Source organism: Neopelma chrysocephalum, unplaced genomic scaffold (genome assembly GCF_003984885.1).
Source record: "Neopelma chrysocephalum unplaced genomic scaffold, ASM398488v2 Primary Assembly neopelma1_86, whole genome shotgun sequence".
In the NCBI taxonomy this organism is placed as follows: Eukaryota; Metazoa; Chordata; class Aves; order Passeriformes; family Pipridae; genus Neopelma; species Neopelma chrysocephalum.
The window spans coordinates 1,945,665-1,965,154 of record NW_020897748.1 but is presented as its reverse complement, the minus strand read 5'-3'; the positions used below and the strand labels follow the sequence as shown (position 1 = coordinate 1,965,154).

The 19,490-nt window shown below is 36.1% G+C and overlaps 1 protein-coding gene across 1 annotated transcript in view; it reads right to left on the bottom strand.

The window, feature by feature from the left end:
• The window catches only part of LRP12 (LDL receptor related protein 12), a 39,514-nt gene continuing 20,024 nt past the window's right edge, over nucleotides 1-19,490 (bottom strand). The window contains exons 4-8 of the mRNA XM_027692344.1: nucleotides 12,849-12,984; nucleotides 11,230-11,432; nucleotides 7,714-8,815; nucleotides 6,712-6,844; nucleotides 1-3,221 (exon numbers count right to left, since the gene is read on the bottom strand). Of these exons, the coding sequence (XP_027548145.1) occupies nucleotides 2,358-3,221; nucleotides 6,712-6,844; nucleotides 7,714-8,815; nucleotides 11,230-11,432; nucleotides 12,849-12,984 (2,438 nt within the window). The 3' untranslated portion in view covers nucleotides 1-2,357. The remainder of the gene's footprint in view (nucleotides 3,222-6,711; nucleotides 6,845-7,713; nucleotides 8,816-11,229; nucleotides 11,433-12,848; nucleotides 12,985-19,490) is intronic.

Below are 19,490 nucleotides of genomic sequence, written 5' to 3'. Positions count from 1 at the left end.
TTTGCCTCATACAAATATGAATTTTATTTACAATTTTCCAAATTCTCAATCAAATCAAACTTCTCAGTTAAATGTGTAGCATTTCTCCTTTAAAACAAATGAAACATTGTGTTCTTTTTACATCTGCAATATGGAGTCCATAGGTACATGCTATTTGGGGCATCTAATGGAACAAATTTAGATCACTATGTGTGTTTAACGCCAAAGGTATTCTGTGAAGACTTTCTTCAAAATTTATCTGCCTCAGGGACAAGCATTTCTGTAACCAGTTTCTAATGACAACTAGTTAGGAAGGTTTAAAAACCCAGTATTTTATACCAGGACATACCGTTCACATATACTTCAGGGTGCGTTACCATGTTCCTATTGCAAAGTTGCCTGCTCTAAAAGCAATGCTACTGAAATCAGACTAAAGATTGCCCACAGATTTAGATATTATTCAATGTGAATAAAAATGGCCATTGATGACTTTTACTCGAGTATGTGTAATTATGGGCCAACCTGTACCTGATCTGGTACCAATGTGATGTGATCTGTTCTGAAACTTGAAACCGCATGGGTCATTATAATAATAAAATTTTTTACAACTGTATTGCACATAAGATTCCTCAAAAGCACAAATCTACATAATTGTGTCCTGAACTCAGAATTTACCTGCTAACTGTCACGAAAAAATCAACCAGATGTTAAAATCACTTATTTTTCTCATCCCAGTGTCTGTGAATGAAGAGAAGAGGGAGAAGATATGTACACTTTGGAATCCGTTCAATTGTTTGTTTCTTCTGCATGTGATTTGTACTTCAGAGATGAGGATTTAAAAAAAATAAAAAGCCAGACAGACCTTGGATTTATCTTTAAAAGTACCTCAAAAACATAACAAAAATTCAATTTAATTTTGATACATATTAAAATTTTAGTCAGTTCTGCCCGACAGCATAACACGACAGAAATGCACAAGACTTTAAACATGCTTTAAAATGACATTCAACAAAGTATTTAAAATTTAATAAATAGCATACAATCACACACAAATACATTTCATACTGGATCTTTAAGCCTACTGAAAACAGACTGGCAAAGAATAAATAAAACAGTAGTTGACATTTTTGTTTTTAAAAGGTGTAGTTTCTTGTTGTCACACTAGTAGCCACATATTAACCTGCTTATCACAAAATTGGAAGTTATGAGCTTTTTTTCTCACTGATCTGTTTTGCTCCAACATGTAACATCATAAAAAAATACACTAAAAGGGATTTATTTTTTTTTTAAACAACCAGTCTGCAACCAAGTCAACCAGTTTTTAAATACAACGAATAAATAGGGAATTAGTAAAGCAAATTCAATTGCAACAAAAATGCAACACCCCAAGAAAAGAGCCATGGAAATATATAGCCATTGCAATATTAGACAATAATAGTACTTAAAGTGATAGTGCTTGTGCACTAAGCTCATTAGAGACCTTAATATGATTTTAGTGCAAATCCCTTGAGTCCAAACAAGCTTTATACCCTACAGTATTAGGGAAAGATCTATTACCAGTTGGAACTTATTCTGTAGTGTATTTGTACATATCAGATATTTAAAGAACTAACACATATTGTAATATCTTCGGCCCTTTTTTACTTCAAATCAAAAAGACTAATGACTGGGGATTTTACATACAATTTGGCTGTACCATATTAGACTGCAGTTTAGGAAAGTCAGCGCTATAAAAGCTTTTGCCATCAGTTTATCTATTATGTCTAAATTTCATAGATCATTGCATTTTGTACTTCTGAAAGAAAAAGAATGTTCCTGGAGAAAGTTTCTCCTCCCTTTAAATAAGTTCACATTATGATGACATTTAAGAATATTTAGACAAAGTGTTGTATAAACTCAAAGAAAAGTACATATTTTACATTAACAATCCTTACCAGTACTTAGTATATTAAGTTACAAGTATGTTGGCAATAATACAACAGAGTCAATTCCTAAATGAAAAGAATTCTGTACAAATTCACCTGTTAATATGGGGTTAAACAGGCAGCCAAATGAGTCTTGAGCAGCCGTGTTTCTGGTTTGAACTACAGTACCAGGATAAACTAAATTTGAAACTAACTGGGAAAACTTCGGTTTAAGGAGTAATCTGATTATACTGGATACACACTGTGTATTCAGAGCCATTAAAATATTCACTCTAATAGTTCCAAAATGTCATCCAGTATAAGAAAAGTTTAATCAACCACACAGGCTAAAGTAGTTTTAACATACTGTTGTCCTGGATTTTTTAAAACTAAAAACTAGTTTTAACTGTGAAGTACAAAACAATGACAGATATTGCTCCAACTTGTACACAATCTTTCCTAAACAATCCGTACCTAGCAGAGTAATAATGCCTCATCGTCACTAGTTTCATTTTTCACTGTTGCCTCTAAGCAAGTGTCGGGGATCTGGGCAGTGTGTACGATGCCACAGCTCTCACAGGGGCCATCTCGACTGCATGACCTTACACCGTGATGCGTTGCACTGTAAGGCTGTCTAAGCCCTGGTCCTTGATCTGAGCTGAGATCAAGTAGAGGTCTTGAACAGTCATTCATGTCAAAGTCTGATGCTACATCAGAGACTGGAATTAACATTTCAACATCATCATCCTCTTCTCTTCCACTTACCCCATTATCAAGCTGTCTCAAAGGACTTTGGTTCTGATTCACTGAGCTTGATCTCCCTAAAGTGAAGCGCACCCAGCGCAAGCCTTGAGTCATACGACTGAGTGCGCTCGTGAGCTGGTGACGTGCAGGACTTGTGCTCGGGGGCTCTACACTCGTCACTTCTCTTCCACCATCCGTGTTACTGCCATTGCCACTCTGAGCAGAGGAACTCCCACATGCTCCCACTGTTGCTTCTATTGCTGTTGCAGGAGGGACTTTTTGAGGCAAGGTGGCAGCAACACCACCAACTGCTCCTGCTGTGTCTCTTCTTTCATTTTCTGTGTCTGTATCATCAGATTCAACTGAAAATAAACTTCTGTGAGTATTATTTCTTTCAGTTTCTCTACTAGTACTTTGGTTGGCAACATCATCTCCATCTGCTGAGACCAATGCCAACGATCCAGAATGGCGTGACCTTGCAAAATTAAAAATTCGATTCCAAATATTACTTGATCTGCCAGCAATAGGAAGTCTGATTGAGGTAAATCCAAGCTGAGATCGTACTGCCAGCCTCAGGTTTTCCAGAACTGAAGCCTAAATGGGAAGACAAGCAACAAGCAAGTGTTAATAGTACGTTGGTACTGTTCTAACAAAGAAAGAATGATAATGATTGTGCAAAACAGCCTATAACCATGAAGTAAAATGTAGAGCCTTAAATATTAAAACACGTTGCATCTTTAATAATAAGGATCTGGTAAACGTAGCAATACGCTATTTTAAAAACAAAGTCGGCATGACAAAAGTATAGATTTTCTAGATGAAAAAAATATTATGAACAGGGAAATTAAGTGGAAATACATATGGAAGGGGAATAAAAGAGCAATGAGGTATATATAAGGTACACTTCTGCCCAAAACAAGGATCTTTAAACAACGGCAAAGTGAAAAGCAAGGCACTATAATCAGGATATGGTACAACCACAGACCCAGTAGAGCCGGCATACAAGATCTGTTACAAACAGTTGTACAAGGAAGGTAAAGTAGTCACTGTAAATTTTAAAGAAAAGCACATAAAAACATAAAAAGTTTAGGATTTGAAAACGAAATCTTTCAGAAAGATTTAACAGAGGTGACCACCTTTCCTTAGCCACTACCATAGGGCTGCCTCAAAGGGACTAAATTAAATATCTTCTCCAGCAGAGCCTTGTAGTTTGATTTTTTTCCCATTTTGGCATAATCAGTTAATTCCAGTTTCAAAATGTTTTAATGCCTCCGTTTAAATAAAATTCTCTTATGTGTTCTAAATCACACATTTTCCAAATTCAGTACGAATTTTCCAGCTGTTCAGGTATAGAGGAATGCATGCCTGAATTTTCCTCTTTAAAACTTTGCATAACTTTTCAACTGTAAAGTAACACAAACATATTAACACCTTTGACTTGCAGATCCCTTACTCAAACTTACACAGAAAACACTGCCTCAGCTAAGTAGCTGAATTCTCAAATAGGGTAGAAGATCTGCCATATGCCCACGATTCTGAAGATATTCATGAATGTGTTTAATTACAGGATAAAGTTCATACTCACAACTTTTATGAAGATTATGGCAAAAATAAAGAATATTCTTCAGAACAGTCATTTTTCCCCAATTGAACCTTTAACATATATGCACATATTTCCCTTTGTTTACAAACATTTCAGTTGTCTCATGCTGTCACCTTCAGCTCCCTAACACCACCCTTCAGACAATACAACACAGTATCCAAACAATATCTCATGCACAACCTACCTCTTCCCTTCCAACAGTTCACAAGATGGCATTTGAATTCAAGCATATAAATACATGTGTTCAGCAGCCTTACTTTCAAAAGCTACTGAAGAGACTGCTACTCATCCTCAAAAATCCAGCTCTGAAGGCATGTATCAGTTTTAAATGAAAAGCATTACATACAATTTAGAGCACTCAAGATTCCTCTAGCTTGAGACTTCTAGAAAACTTGAACTTCATCTTCAGTCCTACTGAGATTTGCAATCTTAAATGTATATATTGCTCAAAACAAACAAAGTTGAACACGACTTAACATTGGCTCCCCCAACACTTAACTGTATTAAAAACTGGAGTTTTATAATTTATAGAATTCCATTTACATTGCCTTGAGTTTTTACTTTTACTGATGTTCTCAGCTCTGAAAAACAAAGTTTTTAAATCGTGCAACTTCATTGGTTAAATAGAAGTTTTTATCATGGAAGCATCAATGACTCAAGAATGACTTTTTATTACTTTTGAAGATGATGGCATGCTCACTACTATTCCTTATTTTTATGCTAGTTAATAGCCCAGTATAGCTACTTCAGTTTTCATGGCCACAGGTCTTATCTGAAATACTGGTCTTCATAGTGAGAGTTCAGTAACACTCTTTCATTGTTGAAAACTATTGTATGTGCATCAATATTTTTTATGGAGTGTTAAATCATAAATTTAACAATGAATCTTTTGCTGTGTTTAATTACAAAAGATTGCCATATAATTCCATTATACTGTAATTCTGAAAAATAATTTAAAATATATCCAAAGCAACAGTGGTTAATTCAATTAAAGTCAAACTAAAGATAAAAGAAAATTTTAATAATTGCACAGCATTTTAGCAGATCCAGTACCAAACTCTGACTGCCTCTACATGTCTGGATTTTCCAGAATTATTCTATGAGGAGATTTCATTTTAGTAAAAAACAAGATCTTTAGGTCACCTTTGTGAGGTTTCATGATGAAAAATGGGTCTGAGCTAGCCAGGTTTTTCCAGCAAATCTTAATTACTACACATGTTCATGTACACCAAACCTGAAGTGTCCCACACAGGGTAGGGATCTGCAGGAGTTTGTTCCAAGTTACCTGTACTAGAGGACTTGCACATCTGGGCATGACAACTGCACTGCCTTAATAGACTTCCTTCAGCTAACCCTGCCTAAAGAGACTTGGGAGCACAGATCCGTCACAAACTGGTGAAGCCTAATTTTGGAGAAGAGGACAGCAAGCCAAATTTGAAAAGTACAGAACTATTTTGAAACAGAAACTTATTGATCTTTATTCTAACCACAACTACCCAACCAACAAGAATGAGGGATTCTACAGTGTTCTTTTAGGCATTTATTAATAAAATGAAGTTTAGTGCTAATTTAGCCCCTGAAAAATCTTTACAGTATCTTCTTTCTGACACATTTTTAAAGCCTCTCATGCAAACATTTCCTCTTTTCCTCTCTCAAACCCTTTGCAGCAGATCACAGCTGCTTGTGAACATGTATGCACGAAAGAGCATGTAATGGTCTTGTAACTATTTTTTTTACATGTTCAGCAATATTTACTAACAGTAAACTTTGCTGTATTAATTGCGACACGTAATACAAGTTAATCCCAACTCTAATACTGCACAGCAGGATTCTTAGACTAGGACTTTTCTTCTATTTCTCAGAGGAGCTTTGTAGCTTTAGTTAATTGAAAATGACTTTCAAAGTTGTTATGATAGAAACCTCATTCGTTAACCAAGTTAAGTATTGTGCTAATCATCTACATGAGAATCTGGATGACTAGACACTATTAGTTTCCATTTACTGGCTTTTACTTTGTTACTCGTTCATGTTAATTTTATATGATATTACAGCCTTGCCTTTTCCATCATCTTTTCTATGGGCATGGTTGTACCCAAGCACATGTGGATATCAACTAGCATTCTGCATTAAAAGTTTTAATTCTTCTTTCACAAATTTCCAAGTGCTATCTTGCAGTCTTAACTTACACAACATTAATAGAGAACATACAATTAGATCTACCAATCTATTACTTTTCATGCAAGAGGGGTTCTATAGTGTGCATTACTGGCATTCATTATCAACAGAAAGGCCTGCAAAGAAAATTGAGTGGTGTTACTGTATCGTGATTTTGTCCAATGGCTAATCATTAGTGTAATGGTATTGACTTGAAAGGAAGAAAAGGAAATGCTGTAGAACAAAAGAATGCAGATGAAAGTTAAAATATCTTTATTTCAGTCTCCTTAAAATTTAAGTCGTCTGTCTGCTATTTTGAAAGCTTACCTGATTTGGTGAACAAACAGGAAAATCTTCAACCGGTGGAATTAAACCCTGGGCAATTAATTGTCCATAGGATGGAGGAGCTTCTCTTCTTAACAGCTCAGCCTCAACCCTTGACAAATGAGTTTCAAATGATCTTTCGAAGAGAAAAAAAATTTCAGAATATGTGAGACACTGATTTATACATATTTTAAAGACTAAAAGTACATCAGACTATTATAAAACTTCAGCAGTAGAAGTTTTGCTAATTTAACTGAAATTTAATTGACAAAGAATATACAATATGTCCTTTCAGTCCTATGGGTCTGTCCATGGGTTCTATGTCCCATTCCTATGGGTCTGTCCAGCTGAAACAAGAACAAGAAAACCAACTCAAAAATAAATTCCTTAAAAAACAAACAAAAAAACCAGCCCAAAAATACAGGCTAAATATAAAAAGCACCATGAGAGATGCTCACATTATTTTATAAAAACTGAAGAATGCATAATCCTGGTATGAGCTAGTCTACAATAGAAGAAAAGAAACACACTGTCAAATACAGAACTGAAATATTAATTGCAATTTAATTAATTGCAGTTTGTCCCACACTTTCTTTTTGGTAACAACATCTGAAAGCTTAACCCTCAATAGTTAAGAGATCAGAATATATCCTCTTTTCTTCACTGAGAGAGTGGTCAGTCACTGGAACAAGTTCCCCAGGGAACTGGGTCATGGCACCAAGCTTGTCAGTGTTCAACAAGTATCTGGATGATGCTGAGCCATAGGTCTCCGCAAGGTTTAGTTTTAGATGTCCTGCCAGGAGCAGGGAGTCAGACTCTAGGTTCCAACTTGAGATACTCTTATGATTAATTAACTTCTTTTTACTCTCAAAGAGAAAGGAACAATACCTTTAGAAATCACGCACAACAATGTCTGTATGGTAATAAAACTGCTTCAAGTACAAACAAAAAAGACACAAAACCATTTAATACATTTGAACTCTCAAGACCACCTGTTCTACTTACCTTCGCTCAAACATCCTGAGTGAGTACAATTTACAAGTACATCCCAGTGCAATGACAAGCAGCAATCCACAAATAAGACTCCCAATGACAGCTGCAGTTATCACTCTAGTAGGCACAATGACTGGGCAATTCTCTTCATCGCTGCCATCGCCACAGTCATCTTGAGAATCACAAACCCAGCTCTCAAACACACAGCGGTTGTTTTTGCAGTGAAAATTTCCTGGCTGACAGAAGAAACAATTCTTTTCATCCGAACCATTAGGGCAATGATTCTGGTAGTTGCAGCGATCCGAACGAGGGTAGCAAACACCATTACGAGAGCAGGGAAACTCATCTCTTTGGCACATGGTGCAGTTGGTTTCATCTCTTCCATTTGGACAGTGCCAGTAGCCATCACAGCGTTGCTGCTCTGTGTAGCAACCCCAATTTCCACCGCATGGGATTTCCCAGGGCAAACAGAAGCCATCTACTTGATACGTTGCATTGAATCCTCTTGCAGCATTCACTTTGTCAGCACAAAAATGCACTCTTATCTGTCCTGAGGATGAAACAACTGTGAGGGGAGCATGAGAGTCAAATGCTGTTAGTACACGCAACAGCCTCCGTGGATTCTCCTCTAATCCATCATATATTTTAACATAATCTCCATAACCTGTACCATCAAGTTTAAAATCAGTGAATCGCAAGATTACTTTGCGATGATCACCAGTGTCTATCAGCCAGGTGCAGTTGCTGCCAGGTGGGTAGAAGTCAGGATAGTTGGGAGAACTGAAAGTACCATAAAAGTATTTTAACCACTGCCCACATGTTGGCACAGCACAGTCTATTTCATCTCCTAGGTCAAGACAATCAATGTTACCATCACATTTTAAAGACTCTGGAAGGCAAGTGTAAAGCTTGGTGAAGCGGGAAAGACACTGGAACTGATTGGAAGCACAAGGTTGAAAGGAAGTAGCTGTCGGAGGATTAGCTTTGGCACAGATTTCTTCGTCCGAGTTGTCTCCACATTCATCCATATTATTACATTTCCAGCTTTCTGGAATACACTTCCCATTAGCACAATGAAACTGGTCACAATCACAACTTGGTTCATCAGATTTCCCTGAAAGAAAAAAAAATATCTTAAGAGTTTAGCACTTCATGGTTTGTGTTGCATACGCATTTGCTGCAGCAGGTACTTCAGAATGGCAAACCAGCTACTTGAAGTCTCTGTAAAAAATGGCATCTTTCAGTAAATTTCAGGATAGAACAGTTTTTTCAAGTTGAATTTCCATCAGCAAATCTGCATGAACCTTACCCTTAGCTGCTTCCAGTCAATTAACTTTAACCCAATCAAGAAAACAATGCTCATTTATAGGTATTGAGAAATCTGACTTCTAAAGTGCTAAAAATAAATTAGAAAAATACTGTTTCTCTTCTCTATCACTCAAAATACAGAAACATTTTGTGCTGCAGTACCAGTAACCTCCTCAAATTCCTTCCCATTAAAAGCTTTCTCTCTTCTGCTTTCAGAGGTTTCTATTTGGTACCAAAGAATCCATGGCAAGAGAAAAGCTGACAGCTGAAGATTACATATTATTACAACCAAAGAGGAACCTCTGTCCTTAAGTCTTCCCACTGTTTGGTCCTGCCTCTCCTCCAGTAACTGAGAGCGCAGCAAATGCAGAGATGCATGCTTGCCTGAACAAAAAACGGTACTTTAAAAGTTAAGAATCCAGGTAATGGTCCAGAAAATGTGGAAGTGGGGGTCTTGTGGGGTTTTCTGGCCTGGTCTCTCTCTTTTTTTTTTTTTATTTTTACGGGGGGAAGAAAATGTCAAGAGACACCTTTATTGAAGAAAACGTGGTCTACAGGCTACTAATACACTTGTAACATCAAGGATATTTTTCAGGCCTTCACGTATTAAAGTTCCAACCATGTGAAACACAGAAACATACCTGAGAACCAAGCTAATTCAGCTCTCCAACATTTAAGCTGAGTCAAATACCACGGTATCATTTTAAATCACTATTATTTCTAAAAACCACAGTACAGACTGTAAAATTGGCTATAAAACAAACTGTCATGGTCAATCCCCCAAAAAATTTAAAAAACCATCTGCAATGCACATGGTCCTACACAGCAGTAATTCGGAAAATAAATTAGACAAATATATACCCATTCTAAGTAACACTATACTTAAGGCTTTAAAAAGGAAACAGGAAAGACAGCATGATGAACTCACTAAAATCCAGACATTCCCAGGAGAAGCACATTGTCTCTTTTTTTACAAGAGAACAATTCAGATTCGAATGAAGGTCATCTAACCAAATGACCTGCTCAAAGCAAGGCTAACTGAAGTTATTAGACTCTTAAGGGCCTTCTCCAATCAAGTATTTTTAAGGTTCCAGTGCTTAAATATACAACACGATAAAAGTCTTCATAGTGAGCCTGAATTTTCCTTGCTGCAACCAATCTGCTGTGATAGGTCAAGTCATATCATACTTCTGTTCCCCTTTTTTCTACTTTAGTGTATATTAGAAGGCATTAAGAATAAATACTGTTTCTTAAAATAATATTTTTTTTTAAATGTGCAACACATTTTTAAAATTTCGCAAATGCTAAGGTTTTTAAAAAGTGAATACAGGAAAAAACGGAATCAACAGGAGTGATAAACATTATAAGCACTGCTGAAGAGTGTTTAAGTCAACAAATTTGGTAACAAAGAGTGAAAGGAGAGCAAAACGTATGTGGTGGCAGAAAATGTTCATTTCACTAACAACCGCGAAGAACAGATGTAGTATAAATGATACCATCTCCTTGTTCTGTTATATAAATATAGATATTTTTATATATAGTACACTCACACACGGTTCATAAAATTAGGATGTCAAATAGAACCTTGGCCTTGACTTCAAAACTTGTAAAACTGAACTACTAGACTTGTCCTACCTAAATTGAACGAATATGCTCCGTAGGTGGAGGTAATACTAGTAGAATATGTGTCATTAGACCTGTCCAAGTACTGATTACACTTGAACTCAATCCTTCTGCATTGCAAAACCTGGAAGAGGTTGAGAAGAAAGTTCTAACATGGAGTTATAAATATTGATGGGAATATTGCAGTATAAAAACATGATTTTTCCCCTCTCTTGCCATATTTATCATACTCAGAAGTCTATCTAACTAATTTAACCAACTAATTTTAGTCTGATGAAAACATTTCAAATCTCAAACTATGTTAAAAAAAAAACTTCCAGGTGCCTAGTATTAACAGCTAACTTTTTTCTTCCCCAAATCATTCACGCTGCTTATTGCTATCATTGATTCTTTGAATATTTGACACTTTAAATATTCAAGTTGTGCATGAGATCAAAATACCTTAACTAACATATGTTTTCCCTAATTTCAACAAAACTTGAAGTGACTACAGGTATTTCCTGTAAAAGGAATTATCCTCCTACAAGGAAATACTTCTTGAAAGATGAAACAAAAAGTGAAACCATAACATTTTACTAGGTATCATTTGAAACATACCAGCAAAGTAGGCTAATCTGAAGCCTTTTCTGGAGATGCTATCATCTGAATGAAACCTGATCCAAACATGATCCTGTGAAGAGATGTATGGTGAGGGAATGGAAGAGCCGCATGCTCTGTAGCCTTCAACGTTCTTGTAGCTTCCAATTGTTAACCAATCTGAGCTGCACCGCCGAGATCCCTGAACATCAAAATCTTGAAAGCTGAAAAACAGAAAAGGTCAAAATTGCTACTGAACTGGATGTTACACAACCAAGCTGATGAATTACTACACATAAAAATGGAAATTAGCTGTAAGTTTTTTTAGTATGAAATAAAAGAGCAGTTTCTCTATCCCTGTAAGAATAGGACTTAACCTTGCGGTGATACTTTTACATTATGAGGACAACAGGAACCCATTCAGTGAAACAAAATATTGCATCCACTACTTAAAGAAGCACAGTTTTTCTACAAAAAACAAACATTAGGTCTTCATATAAAAATAAATTCTGTTATTGAAATTGCTCTTCTGTGTCTCATTTAATGACTTTTATATATTAGAAAGTGGTTCTCTTTAACCCAAATTCCATCAGAATTTTAGCTAATTCTACACTTATGACAATGATATGATTTGACATTAAAAACACAGCTAAATTGGTCAAAATTATGTTTTCGGGTAAGACTTTCTCCCAGTTGCACTACTCAGCTACCCAAACATTATATTATGGAATGCCATGGTATGGCTACTATATCAAGACAGGCTGTCATGGTAATGAAGTGTGAAGGGGAGACAATCTGGGCAAAACAGGTCTGTATAGACAAGAGAGAAGTTTATCAGAACTGAAATGTGTGGAAGAAAACAATGTGAAAGGGAAAAAATTAGTTTTATTAAAAATAAACAGTATGAAAAAGTTTAGAAAACGTTCTAGTAGCTAAACAGTTTTACCCACTTTACACTGCATTTATGCCAGTTAAATATTTAGTAGAAAGATGGTTTAAATTAAGAAGCAATACTTTAAATGAATAACTGATGTCACAGCAAGTCTGTACTGGAAACCAAAGTAAATCTGCAGGTAATGCAGTTTCATGATCAAGTCTATGAAACGGTATTAACTTGTATCTCGATGCTCAAATAAACCAGTAATGGCGAATGAATCGATGAGAACTTCAATCTATGATACAAATTTTTGACATTACTACTTTAGAAAAGTGACAAGATTTGTGAAACTATGAGGAGCTCCCTGCATCAAAACTCAGCCTTTCCAAAACTGCAGTCATAGCTACTGACCCACTATTTGTCTCTGACACTTTTAAGCACACCATGAGACTTTATAGCAACGAAACATTACAGAACTTCCTCTACACATTTTTAATGCAAAATTCTTATATTTCAGACACATTGAAAAGAATTCAAATAAATGAGCATGTTGACCTTCTTTCTAGACACCAATTCTCCAGCTGAAAACAAAGGCTACATAGCTGTGTGAGAGCAAATCAGATAAAAGGAAAGGCAGAAAACAGACAAAACTGAAATCCTTCACTTACAGGAAGGAAGAGAAAACTAGTATACACAGTTGGCAGTTGAAAAGGTCTAGTTAGTACTTCTTCGATTCACGTGGATAAAATGGGAGCGCTGTTACCTTATAGTAATGATCTCCCCTGGGTTGGCATGGATGTACCAGCTACAATTAATTCGGGCAGGATACTCAGAGGGCCACCCTGGACTTGTGATCGTTCCACTTGGTGATCGAATTTGTTCTGGAATATCTCCACAAGCTGAAAAATACATATATATTGAAAACAATTTGATTAATTCCGTTTTTTTAAAGCCAATAGGACAGAAAAAACCTCCAACCAATCAGCACTAATTAGATTATATACCAATTAAAAAACCCCAACTCCTAAAGGTGTTTGTAATGGAACATGTGAGCCAAAACATGCTTTTCAACATTGCCAGTGCAGCAGTTCTTACTTATATCAATTATTATTACAGATTAAAAAAAGATTATTCTATACAGACTTTGACAACTTTAATAAAGAGAAAGATTTTGTATTTCATAATTTTACTTTTGGCCTTCACAAAGATTCAGTTCAATTTAACCATGAACTTACACCTTAAACTGAAAAGTGCATTGAAGGTACAAAATAAATTGAAGCTAAATTATCAAGTAGCTGAAATTTCCTGTCTTAGGTAGACCCAGTGTCTGACCACCACTTAAATACCTGCCTCCCAGTTCTTGGCAAGGAAATGATCTTCACACACATGATTCCAAATGCTCGAAAGGCAAAGTGCACTTACTGCAGCACACTTCATTTATAAATATGAAAAGTTAGGTTCATAGGAGATTATTCTTAAGGGAGACTTGTGTTACTACTTTTCTGATAAAGGACTAGAAAGCTTATATTTATAGGCCTAATTATATGCAACTGAAGTAACTCAGCCATTTGTATTCTTACTTTATTACAGAGTAGCTTTCTGCATTGGCCTTAACTCAGCTGCTATTCCTCTTACAGGAGTGTTCTCAGCTCTGCTGATTTTATTTCAAGTAATGTATTTACTGAGTTTGTGGTTTTGTTTTCCTAGTTTTTTTCCCCTTAGCAACCTTATATATACAACACCTGTCATATATCCGATTCACAACCTTCATGTAAGTAGGAAGGCTAGAATACTCTCACCGCAGAGCTTCAAATTATGAGGAAGTTTCAGTGGTCAGAAAACACATTAAAAATAATTGCCCTCTGTGCTTTTATTTTTCAATTTTCTTACTGCTAGTCCAAAACCTGCAAGCTCTTAAAGTTTACTGGTAGCACAATCAGTTTACACACAATAGTTTAAACACAAGAACTATAACCAATGAGGAAACATTTTCATTATTGTCTAATCACCAAAAGTTTTTAGAATTTCTATTTGATTAAAATAAATCAGAACTGATACAGTAAGCAAACACGATGAAAAATGAACTGCATTTAGAATAGTGCAAAAGTTGTAATAAAGTAATTTGTAAAGAGGATATTTTTTTCTATTTTTACAATCAAGCTTTCAAAATAATTTTGCAATACTATAAAGACCTGGCTCTAATACAATTGTCTGGCTCTAATACAATAAGAAGTTATATTCTTAAATTATTATTATTATTACTTTAAAATATTTCTGCATGGTATTCATTTCTAAAAATATGTTTAGAAGTATTAAAAGACAAAAGTGCTGGCAATATGTCAGAATTTTCTGTGTTAGCTTAAATACAGGAGTAAAAATAAACTCAGTAAGTTTATTGCTTTCCTGTACAGCTGTAACAGAACATTGCTTTAAATGGTTTTTCACATGCTTTTTTTTTAGAGCTTTATTCATGCTGCATAGTATTAACATACTTTAAATACAGAACATAAGACCTGCCCTTATATCTAGGGACAAAAAAGTCACAAAATAGAGAAAGATTGCACTTGAACATGCATTGTTCACTTTCTTTTTAAATTTTGAGCAAACCCTATAGGTGGTGCTCTAAGACCATGATATTTTGGAACACAGCTCCTGTGTAAATGATCTTATTATACTTTACATTTGTTCAGGCAAGAAACAGGTCAGGAAAGAAAAACTGGTTATTCAGTTGTTGAAGTAAAATAGCAGTTTTAACTGTTTCAGAACAAAAATATGCAAAAAACTAGAAGAAGGTCTAAAACATTTTGTACCAAGCCTGCAAATGTTGGCAAACATTTCCACATACTACTTGGTTACTACTGAAATAGTGCTCAGCTTAAAATAAGTTACCTGCAGGTGAAATTTATACTACTACAACATTCACCTGGTATCAGATATTTACAAACTGACAGACATGATTTTGTTACTGAGAACCTCTAAAGAAGCTATTAAGTTTGCCTGACAAAGGAAACTTTGCACTAAAATACACAAAAATGATCCATCCAATATATACTCATTCAGTTTTAGAGAGTTCACGCTCAAAAACTTAAACATGCTAAAAATGTAAGTACAGCATGTGACTGTTGAATAGGAACCTCCAAACACTGCTAGAAACTCCAAACTACAATGCAACTGTCTTGGCAAGTTCGTATGCTGGCACAGCACTCCCAACAACTCTCATCTGCTCAATCTAACCCCTGTAGCAGTACAAACAGTAACTTTTACGCAAGTTTGAATGGAAGAAATTCTGCGCTAAAATGCTGTATAACCAAGGTGATACTTCGAGAGAACCATGAAAACTCCCAGTTTTACTCAAATTCAGGATTTTTTATCCTTTGTTTGCAGAGCCAGCCACATCCCTATAGTTTCTATATTCTTTTAATAAGATGGCTTTTTCTCTGTTTCCACTAAAGCTCGCATTAAAGAGCTGAGGACAAAATATGACCAGTTGAAGCACCACCCAGTATGGGAAGAGAGAAGCAGACTATGGAGGACATGAGGAAGCAAGAATGATCAGAGGCACAAAACAGGGGAACAACACTGTGCTAGTGCTGTAGAAGAGAGAAAAAAAATATGCAAATGACAAAGTGTGGGTTGAAAAAAAAAAAGAATGGACTTGAAAAGGGAATTATAGCTTCCTTAACTTCAGGTTAGCTACATATGCTAAATGCACTTGCATACTTGGCATATATTCATGTACTAAACATCTCTTACTTATAACTCAGGAGACAACAGAAATCTCCCCTTTGCTTAAAAAAATGTTAAAAGGTCAAGATGAACTGTGCAGAAGCGGCACTTCAGAAGTGCCGTCATATTGAGAGAGATAATTTCTTAGCAAGATTTTTTAAATCAAGGATAACCTTTTGAAATAGAACAGTTTTAAAGAGAATACTTTATAAAGATAATAGCAAGCCTTTAAAATCAGTTCCTGTCTCTCTGTCTAACCAGAATGTTTCTCCTAGACCTTTTGCAACTATAATGTAAGATACATTTTATTCACGTGTTTGAAAACATGCAGAATGTGAGCAACATCAAGGACATAGGATTGCAACCAAGGCAGAAGCAGAAGTGAAACTGAGAAGGTTGCATCGTAGAAAGCAAAGACACCCAGTGATGCATGTCTCAGATGTTTTCAAGTCTCATGCTGGTGGCTTTAAGATTTGGAGAGAGAACCTTCTACATGGGTGTTGCCTCTGCCTACATTCCCTTCAGTGCTCTTTTATTCTTTAGTACAATTCTGCTCATCCATCTTCTATCTGTTTTAAACTCTTTCCTTTGAGAACCTTTATTTTGCTAACAATCTATTTGCAAATTTGTTTGTTACTTTGCTATTACTCCTCAGTACATTACAATACTGCAATTAGGACTGAAGATGTTTCACATACTATAGTGCAAAATAATGGTCAAAAGAGCTGTGCACATCATTTTCTGGAATACGTGGATTTCCCTGTAGATTTTTAAAAATAGGTACAACAGTTTTTCTTATTTCCTTCTTCCTAAAATTTGTTTACCACCCCACATTACAGAACATTACACCATAAACTACCTATGGTATGTTGACTGGTAAACAGAAGAGAGCCAATGAAAACTTTACCAAATTCAACTAGCAAGTTATAATATGCAAATAATTAAGAAACCTATGCAGAAATTCTGTAACAAGATCTAGAGAAGTAAAGTACCTGTAGTAAGAGTGAACAACATGTCAAGGAAAAAAGTCACTTCAGAAAAGCAGGGAGCGGGAGATTAGGGATTTATCTTCACAGTAATGCCAGAAGATTAGTTGAAAAGATAAAAGAATTAGCTTTCAATGTGAACCACATGATGATAAGGTATGCATTATATTGGACATGGTAAGGACATGAATGCAGCTGGATAAATGATCTGAAGGTGTTTAAAACAGCTTAGAGTAAAAAGAGAATAATATTGTGATAAAGTCTAAACCATGAATAGGGAGGGTAATTATTGCATTGTAACTCTCAGGAGCCACTGAAAGTCTTATTTGCAGAACTACAGGGGAAGAAGGCATAGGAATCTTTGCCTCCAGGGCAAGCCAAAAAGCATTTTAATTAAAGCCCTTTGCTCAGCAATACAGAGACACGCTCAGCAAAAAAAAAATAGTTTTTTTATATATATATATAAAAACACTTGTTTACACCAGTGCTGAAATTCTTCAAAATGGAGAGTGAGAGGGGAGATTGGGGAGATGGAGGAATTGGTTTTGCAGTTGTGACAATTATGGCTCAACATACCTCAAAGGCAGGGACCCCTGGTGGCCTAGTGGTTAGCATGCAGGACTCTCACCTCTGCAACCCAGGTTCGAATCCAGCCAGTTCCCCGGGCAGATGGAGCCCGTTAGCCCTGTGAGGCCATCCATCTATGAGAAGGTCACTCTAAACAAACCTACGTCCTGAGGACCTCACTGCCATTGTCCAAGCTTGCTTGGCCCCGGCAGATGAACCTTAGGATTAAAGGGTGGGCTCAGTTCAGCGCATGCTGTGTCTCACCTAAAAAATCCATTGCGCAGGCTGGAAAGGTAAAAGACCTTTCCCCAAATCTTCGTTCGCGAAGACTGGCCATTATACCTCAAAGGCAGACCTGAAAATATTTCTGAATTTTTCAGATTTTAAAGGCATAAACGCAAGAGACAACATTTCACTATTGCTGCTGGTAGAAAAAGCATGCTCATATATTAGAGTACCTGTAACTTGGCAGATATAATATACAGTAGAAGCATAAATACCAAAGACCACAGAGGTCTGTGCTATTAAAACATAATTTAGGAAGGTATGTCATTTAGTCTTACAGCAGCAGCATGACAGAAAATCTACCATTGAGACAATCATTTCATTTTAAATCCTGTCTCAGTAGTAACTGTCCAAGAAAATCACTTGCCTGGTTTCAACACCAAGTGAAAGTTGGATTTAGAAAGATTAAAGGCCAGACGTCTTTGGTTCTATTTTACAGAAACTCTGCTTGAAACTGTTCTGCTAAATATAAAGCTGTCCAGGTATGCTTGAAAAACATATCATTTACAAGTTCAAAAATATGTTTAGGGCGATGAATCTATTTAAAAGGAACTAAAAAAATCATGTAATTCATCCCCATCTTTTATACTTGGGCCATGCACTTAACATTTAAGATGTACATACAAATAGCAGTAAGGAAAATGCCACTGGGTCGGGCTACATGCTTTCTTTGGGTTGTCATTAACAGACTATCCCCAGATCCATTATCTGAAAATTCCCCAGTGAAGAATTTGCACTTTATATTCAGACAGAAACTTTAGAGTGTGATATTTATTTTTTCCCATCTGGAAAGCTATTTTGGAACACAGGAACATCAGAGCTACTTTTATATATATTTTCTTTTTTTTTTTTAATTTTCTTTTTTATTTATTTTTAAATGGATCTTTTCTCTCAGTAGTTAAAGGTCTATCTACCAGCTGCTGTTATCTTGCGTAGAAAGTACGTCGTGTTCTGCTCTTCTTGGCACTGCCTATTTGAGCATGCTGGCCAAAGTACTGGAAGCAGAGTCAAAAATTCCATTCACCTCTTGCCCAGCAGATGCTTTTCTGCCTGTATTGTGACCTGTGACATGACTGTTGCAGTAAACAAAGGGGTGTGAGGTTGTTAAAACACACCCTGAAAGCTGCATAGCTAGATTTTAGGCTGTGCATCTCATACATTCCAATTCCAGCAACAATTGTTCCAACAGGGACAAGTAGCTATGCTGATATTTATTATTTACAGTGTGCCATAAATGTACTACATATGACACTTAATGCATTACTACTGTTAAAAAGCAACAACATTTTTCATGATGCAGCACAAGAATGGACAAGAAAGGTCTTCTATAATTAGACTTTTAACAGTGTTTGAGTGGCAAACAATGAAAGGGAAATAGAAAGCAGTAGGGTGTAACAGAGACTATCCACTGACTGTACATTTATCCAAAAACTTAACTGTGAGCACAAGTAGAAATATAATGTTTGAAGCAATACTGCAAGCATAACTACAGTGAGATGTGCAAGCTGTTTTCAAAAAGGACAAGTTTACATTTTGATTCATTTTAGAAGAAGGGTGTGTGAAAATCAGTTTGATTTCTAAGGATTAGTGCCAGCTTCCCTATGGAAAGAATCAGGCTTGTATTCTTCTACCTGCTGGGGAGTGTTTATCTCCCCATTTGCACATATCCTGAGTATCTGTATCATAAAACACGCCCAGCAGCTTGGCTGATGCTGCACAACATCTGAAGAACAAAGACGGTACAATGGCCACACAGTCACATCATAACACAGAGTAGTCCTGACCGTGGCTGCTGCCTGGAAGAGGCCTGAGACCGACTGACTGGAAGAGAACATAGCAAC